Here is a 7,970-nt window from a genome sequence, read left to right as displayed (position 1 = left end):
GGAGGCAATCATGAAACACTAAAAAAACCTATGCAATTACAATTGCCATTTGGCACTTGTTTTTCACAAGAAGACATTTACAAGTGACGCTGGGAAATCTGGCCAACAGATCTTCAAAATTCATCTTCATACTAGTGGAGCACATATAGTCCAAACAGCCCATTACTGAAACTTGGAATCCTGCAATTTACACTTCAAAATGCCCTGCTGCTTTTTTATGTGTGTGTGTGTGTTTCACTATGTATATATATAGTGAAAAGAATCATGGAGCAGAAGACAACCTTGATCATCTCAACACAACCCATCAGTAAAAAATAATGGGAGTAGGGGTTGTTAGTATCAATCATCTGGATTTTTTTTCAAACTATGCATCCCAACTCACACTCAGGGTATTTTTTAAAAGGGCAGGAGCTCCTATAGGGAGATAATTATTAAAGGAAATAGGAGATTTTGTATATTCCTTCCCTATTCACCCTCCCTTTTAGAGATCTGTGAATATCAATGTTATTTAAACATTCAGTAATATTACTACCTTAAAGTTATACATATATATAACTACACACACATATATATGTAAATTATTGTACCTTAATAATTTGTGAGGTTAGTACGACTTAATTATTCCTACTTGGCAAATGCAATAACAGTAACAGACTGACTTACCTAAGGTCACGTGGATAATCAGTAACAAAGATGAAAACAGTGGGAGTTGAACAATGAGAACACATAGACACAGGGAGGGGAACATCACACACTGGGGCCTGTCAGGAGGTGGGGAGCAAGGGGAGGGAGAGCATTAGGACAAATACCTAATGCGTGCGGGGCTTAAAACCTAGATGACAGGTTGATAGGTGCAGCAAACCACCATGGCACATGTATACCTATGTAACAAACCTGCACATTCAGCACATGTATCCCAGAACTTAAAGTAAAATAAAATTTTTTTTAAAAAATGTTTAAATGGCCCACCAGGGGACTAAAAAAAAAAAAAATCAGATCTCATGCACTCCTGCTTTTACTCTCTCTGTCCAATACTGAATGTGATACGTACTATAACCTTTTGTCATCTTGTGAGAAAACAGTTCTATTTCTGTGTGTATGTGTGCAACCAAGATGTATCTATATCTCAATTCCATATATGTTAATGGGCTCTATCCAAACAGTTGGTTAGGCTTACTGTATCTTGTTACATTAAAAAAAAAATCTTCATTTAAGAACTAAATGACCTAATGATAAGAATTCGGCCTTTTACTACAAGTTTGGCCAATGACCCCAAATTAGGAAAATATCCAAACTGGGTAGTTTGACTTCCCCCCTAGTTGCAAACTGCAAAATAATGGTACCCCATTTACTGCAAGAGAAAACATAAGTGTCAAAGGTGAATGTATAGCATCCTAACAGGAAGACCAGGCATCCTATAACCTTGAAATGCTCAAGGGCAAATCTGGGTTGTACTAGTAGTAGACTGGATTCTAAGCTTAACAAAGTGAATCGAATAAAACATAAGCTGATGTTGAAACATTATTAAAAGAGTTTAAAGCTGTTCCTCACATTTTAATTCTGTGTCCATTCTACCCCAAAGAATATCTTAAATCCAGCCCTTTATTTATAGCAGAGGACTTAATCAGAGGCATTCTCTATAGACTTATTCTACCTGTGCACTACCACAAAGGTTCCCTGCCTGTAACAGCCAAACAGACAATTACCTAAGCTTGTCTCCATACTGACCTTATCTCTTAAGAGCAAATTTCAGAGGAAATGAATAAGTATTTGATAAGCTGTCATGTTCCTTTTGGGCTTGCTGACACACTTTTTTTTCTGAAGAGAGCTGCACACTTGGAAATATATTGTGCATTTTCTACCTTGACTCAGCATCTTACAATATGTTAGCATGGCAATATTTTAGATATGGCAAGGATATGACCTTTCTGTAAAGGTGCAAGTTATTACATACTGGAAAATAGCAGGCATGCTCATGTTGGGAAAGAAAAGGTGAAAAAAAAAAAAACTTGATGAATAAAAGGCCAGCCAAAGAAGACAGGGAGTAGGCTCATCAACTGGGAGCTTTGACAGTAACAAAATCAAAAAAGCACTTACCAGGGAATCACTCCAGTAAGATAAGATAATCATCAATCCTTTATTTGGTTTATTAATAGCATCAGCCTCTGAATATTTTTATAAGGAATTATAAGGAATATTTCAAGACAAATTAGGTAAATAAAGCTTTCAAACACTTTATTTAAATGTGAAAGACTTGATGATTCAAAAAAAGCTTTTTTTCAAAAAAAAGGCTCTTGGAAGTGAACATGCAAATATAATTCATATGTTTAGGATTATTCCAGAATGAACACATTATAGAGTTAGAATTAGTTACATCTATTACAATTTAAACTCAAGTCATATAATTAAAAATTATTAAACTATGCAACTTATTATGAAAATAGGATTTTAAATTCCTTTACAAGTTAAAGTGATGCTTTTACCTCAAGAAATGGTAAACCACCCATAATGCATTACTGGGGCCATACTCCACTTTTTCACTCCCACAGCATCCATATCAAATGCTCAGAAATCAGGTCTTGCCAGTACATGAAGAGTAGCTCTGTCTCTCAACAGTTCACTAATTAAAACCAAGTTCATCAACACTCATACACAACCCAGAATTCCAAGTTACTATTTTACAGTGAAGCTTAGCCTTTTCATATGGCCCATGGACCAGAGTATTTGCATTGACTCATTCTGCCTCTAAAGACCAGATCTATCTGGCTCTAAAGACCAGATCTACCTACACACACACGGGGAACCTCATTTATCATGTACTTATCAACTTTCATTGTTATTGTTTCCTTGTCTTTTATTGTTTTCTTTCACTGCCTTTATCGTTATTGTTTTCTCGTCCAACGAGACAGTGAACTGAGAGCAGGGACCAGGTGTTTTTACTTCTATACCCTCAGTGTCCTATTACATTTGCTGAGTGAATGAATTCTGTGAACCCTGTAGCAAAGTGACATATAATCAATCACAAATCATGAAAATATAAATGTGAGAAGAAAATACCACATAAAATTCTGACTCTCGTGTAGGTTTCAATCACTTGGAATTTTTTTAAAAAACTTAATATAATCATAAACTTTCCAGTGGTTTTGTAGGGTTACTTTAAAAGGAGGCTGGTTACAAATCAGTTATTCATGAGCTGCAGCTGCTGAAGGTTCCTTCAAAATGAGGTTTTCCATGTAGTAGAAACAACTAGGGCAGAGGTAAATGAAAAGAAAAACTCATTTCATTGGATTTGTAATACAATTTCAAATCCTGTAGCATCAAATACGATAAACATGTTTACAGCATATCTTAAAATTATAAGATTTTCAACTCCAGGTTGGTCTGTGGATTTTACTGTCCAACATCAGAACACTAGGCAAGAAGGTTGCTTTCAGAATTAAACATAAATCCTTCACTCTTTTTCTAGTGCTTGTTTTAACACACAGTATACAGCTTCAAAAATCCCAAAAGAGCCTATGACACCATAGCTAGTGGAGAACTTGGCAAAGACAAGGACACCAGCCAACTTCCCACCATACAATCAAGCAAGACATTTTAAAATTAGTAGCTATCAAATAATATTTCACTAAAACGGAGCTTTTCACAAAACTGAGGATTATTTTATTTATATTTGGCAAGAATTGACATTAATCATTTATAAAGTATTCATTATGCTTTAAATTGTTTCCTATTTGTAAATATAATAACTGAAAATAACCTATGGAATTACTTTTTCCCAATCCTCATTTCAAAGCTCCTCACTATGTACAAAAGTCCATTTCAGCTTTGACATCATGCTAGATGCTTCCATTACAGGACTACAATGGCTTTAGAAATTCATTTGTAGCTCACTGAACTGTATTATCTATAATATATAAGACTTAGCATATATTTAAATTATAGAAAATAAAGTACAAGGTGTTTTATTTTTCTTCATGGGGCTTTCAGGCAGACATCAGGATCTTCTCTTATCCCTAAAGAAAAATAACAAAAATGAAGAAAAAATANGTATAGTAATGAAGTATTGAAAAGAAAATTTTGGAGAGATTGGAGCATATTATATATAGCTTGTGGAAAGACATAAGGCTACAGATTGAATAGAACATTCCTGTTTTCTTGAAGAAATTCACATACACATAGCTGACCTGACTAGTACTTCAGCTCTTCCACAGCCTTCTATAAAGGTTCTTTCTTCTGCAAAGAAAACAAACAAACAAAAACAAACAAACAGAAAAAAAAAACAGAAAAAAAGCAAAAAACAAAAAAAAAAAAGCAAGGTAAAATTTAAAAATACAGAAAACAAACAACAAAAAAGAATTCAACCATAAATAGTGACTATTATTTCAGTGTGTCCTTCATGTGAAAGCTATTAAGGACCAAATATACTACTGTTCATACGAAGAAATTACTTTCTAAACAGTAATTGAAAATACTTAGAGTTAAACTTGCTGTGGATTTTGTCTTGGCAGTTGTCATCTTACATTATTTGTCAAAGGAAATGTGTTTGGCAGTTAAAAATCTTTCCTTAGATTTAGTGGTGGACTTTAACCTCTTAAATAAATGTTAGTATATCAGATTGTGTCCTTGAAAATATTTTACTTGTATGAATCATGACAACGTCTAAATCTTTACTATTCTTCTGGCAAAAGCATCAGTAAGAGAGAAGGCGAAAAGAGAAGTATAGCCTTTATGTCAGAAAAACATTCTTTTTAGCTGCTTACTTTCTCATGAAAAGTAAAGATGTTTACAGTGTATGCCAAGTTTTCAGTTTCTGTATAACAACAGTTAGAGGTTCTAATCATATTGAAAATTGTGTTATAATGGTCTGAGCCATGTTGCTAGGAAACAATAGGTTCCAATTTTGTATTCCTGCTCTCCTGTGCTGAAAAGTGACTGGATACTGTACAGGTTCATGTTCTCTGGCTGCAGTTAAATGGTCTTTTGCATTTTGCTCTGGCTTTCAGGCCAGAAGCATGCATTTTTCTACAAGAGCATCACAACAACATGCTGTAAATATTTAAAGTTAAACATGATGTGTTGATATTTGAAAGAAAAGTACTTTGAATATTTCATTTTTAAAAAATAAAATTGCCAATGAAAAATGTGTCCCATTTTATTCATGCGCCAAACTGCCTTCTCAAGTCAGTCTGGTCACCTTGGATAGGACAAGTGGCTCACTAACAGGGAACAATAAAACCACATCATCTTGAAAATGTAGGTACAGAAATCAAAAGGTCACTAATCCTAGGCAGACTTCTCTTCATTTTTATTTTTCATACAAATAGGATCTCTGACACAAATGACCATTTAATAAACAAAGAAGAGTAGCTGCTGCAAATATAAATGCCTCTAGGCTATGACTTTTAAAAAGGCTTCGCTCTGCTTTGGGTGCCTTTCTCAGCAATAGAAAGAAAATAAAAAATTATAAAAATGGGGTGGGAGAGATATAGGAGTTCAGGGTGTCCAAACACACTGGCAAAAAAATGGATGTTGGGGCGGCAGCCAGTGGGGAAGGGTGTCAGGGAGGGGAGGCAATCATGAAACACTAAAAAAACCTATGCAATTACAATTGCCATTTGGCACTTGTTTTTCACAAGAAGACATTTACAAGTGACGCTGGGAAATCTGGCCAACAGATCTTCAAAAATTCATCTTCATACTAGTGGAGCACATATAGTCCAAACAGCCCATTACTGAAACTTGGAATCCTGCAATTTACACTTCAAAATGCCCTGCTGCTTTTTTATGTGTGTGTGTGTGTTTCACTATGTATATATATAGTGAAAAGAATCATGGAGCAGAAGACAACCTTGATCATCTCAACACAACCCATCAGTAAAAAATAATGGGAGTAGGGGGTTGTTAGTATCAATCATCTGGATTTTTTTTCAAACTATGCATCCCAACTCACACTCAGGGTATTTTTTAAAAGGGCAGGAGCTCCTATAGGGAGATAATTATTAAAGGAAATAGGAGATTTTTGTATATTCCTTCCCTATTCACCCTCCCTTTTAGAGATCTGTGAATATCAATGTTATTTAAACATTCAGTAATATTACTACCTTAAAGTTATACATATATATAACTACACACACATATATATGTAAATTATTGTACCTTAATAATTTGTGAGGTTAGTACGACTTAATTATTCCTACTTGGCAAATGCAATAACAGTAACAGACTGACTTACCTAAGGTCACGTGGATAATCAGTAACAAAGATGAAAAACAGTGGGAGTTGAACAATGAGAACACATAGACACAGGGAGGGGAACATCACACACTGGGGCCTGTCAGGAGGTGGGGAGCAAGGGGAGGGAGAGCATTAGGACAAATACCTAATGCGTGCGGGGCTTAAAACCTAGATGACAGGTTGATAGGTGCAGCAAACCACCATGGCACATGTATACCTATGTAACAAACCTGCACATTCAGCACATGTATCCCAGAACTTAAAGTAAAATAAAAATTTTTTTTAAAAAATGTTTAAATGGCCCACCAGGGGACTAAAAAAAAAAAAAATCAGATCTCATGCACTCCTGCTTTTACTCTCTCTGTCCAATACTGAATGTGATACGTACTATAACCTTTTGTCATCTTGTGAGAAAACAGTTCTATTTCTGTGTGTATGTGTGCAACCAAGATGTATCTATATCTCAATTCCATATATGTTAATGGGCTCTATCCAAACAGTTGGTTAGGCTTACTGTATCTTGTTACATTAAAAAAAAAATCTTCATTTAAGAACTAAATGACCTAATGATAAGAATTCGGCCTTTTACTACAAGTTTGGCCAATGACCCCAAATTAGGAAAATATCCAAACTGGGTAGTTTGACTTCCCCCCTAGTTGCAAACTGCAAAATAATGGTACCCCATTTACTGCAAGAGAAAACATAAGTGTCAAAGGTGAATGTATAGCATCCTAACAGGAAGACCAGGCATCCTATAACCTTGAAATGCTCAAGGGCAAATCTGGGTTGTACTAGTAGTAGACTGGATTCTAAGCTTAACAAAGTGAATCGAATAAAACATAAGCTGATGTTGAAACATTATTAAAAGAGTTTAAAGCTGTTCCTCACATTTTTAATTCTGTGTCCATTCTACCCCAAAGAATATCTTAAATCCAGCCCTTTATTTATAGCAGAGGACTTAATCAGAGGCATTCTCTATAGACTTATTCTACCTGTGCACTACCACAAAGGTTCCCTGCCTGTAACAGCCAAACAGACAATTACCTAAGCTTGTCTCCATACTGACCTTATCTCTTAAGAGCAAATTTCAGAGGAAATGAATAAGTATTTGATAAGCTGTCATGTTCCTTTTTGGGCTTGCTGACACACTTTTTTTTCTGAAGAGAGCTGCACACTTGGAAATATATTGTGCATTTTTCTACCTTGACTCAGCATCTTACAATATGTTAGCATGGCAATATTTTAGATATGGCAAGGATATGACCTTTCTGTAAAGGTGCAAGTTATTACATACTGGAAAATAGCAGGCATGCTCATGTTGGGAAAGAAAAGGTGAAAAAAAAAAAAAACTTGATGAATAAAAGGCCAGCCAAAGAAGACAGGGAGTAGGCTCATCAACTGGGAGCTTTGACAGTAACAAAATCAAAAAAGCACTTACCAGGGAATCACTCCAGTAAGATAAGATAATCATCAATCCTTTATTTGGTTTATTAATAGCATCAGCCTCTGAATATTTTTATAAGGAATTATAAGGAATATTTCAAGACAAATTAGGTAAATAAAGCTTTCAAACACTTTATTTAAATGTGAAAGACTTGATGATTCAAAAAAAGCTTTTTTTCAAAAAAAAGGCTCTTGGAAGTGAACATGCAAATATAATTCATATGTTTAGGATTATTCCAGAATGAACACATTATAGAGTTAGAATTAGTTACATCTATTACAATTTAAACTCA

General features: G+C 34.8%; 1 protein-coding gene across 2 annotated transcripts in view; it reads right to left on the bottom strand.

Moving 5' to 3' along the window:
- Nucleotides 1-2,213: 2,213 nt before the first annotated feature.
- SH2D1A (SH2 domain containing 1A) overlaps nucleotides 2,214-7,970 on the bottom strand; it is a 32,489-nt gene continuing 26,732 nt past the window's right edge. For both annotated transcript variants that reach the window (XM_017848749.1, XM_017848748.1), the window contains exon 4: nucleotides 2,214-4,013. In XM_017848749.1, the coding sequence (XP_017704238.1) occupies nucleotides 3,973-4,013 (41 nt within the window). In that variant the 3' untranslated portion in view covers nucleotides 2,214-3,972. The remainder of the gene's footprint in view (nucleotides 4,014-7,970) is intronic.

Source organism: Rhinopithecus bieti, unplaced genomic scaffold (genome assembly GCF_001698545.2).
Source record: "Rhinopithecus bieti isolate Rb0 unplaced genomic scaffold, ASM169854v2 scaffold_32100, whole genome shotgun sequence".
Classification (NCBI taxonomy): Eukaryota; Metazoa; Chordata; class Mammalia; order Primates; family Cercopithecidae; genus Rhinopithecus; species Rhinopithecus bieti.
Note: the sequence above shows the minus strand (reverse complement) of the source record. Positions and strands in the feature narration are given on the sequence as shown.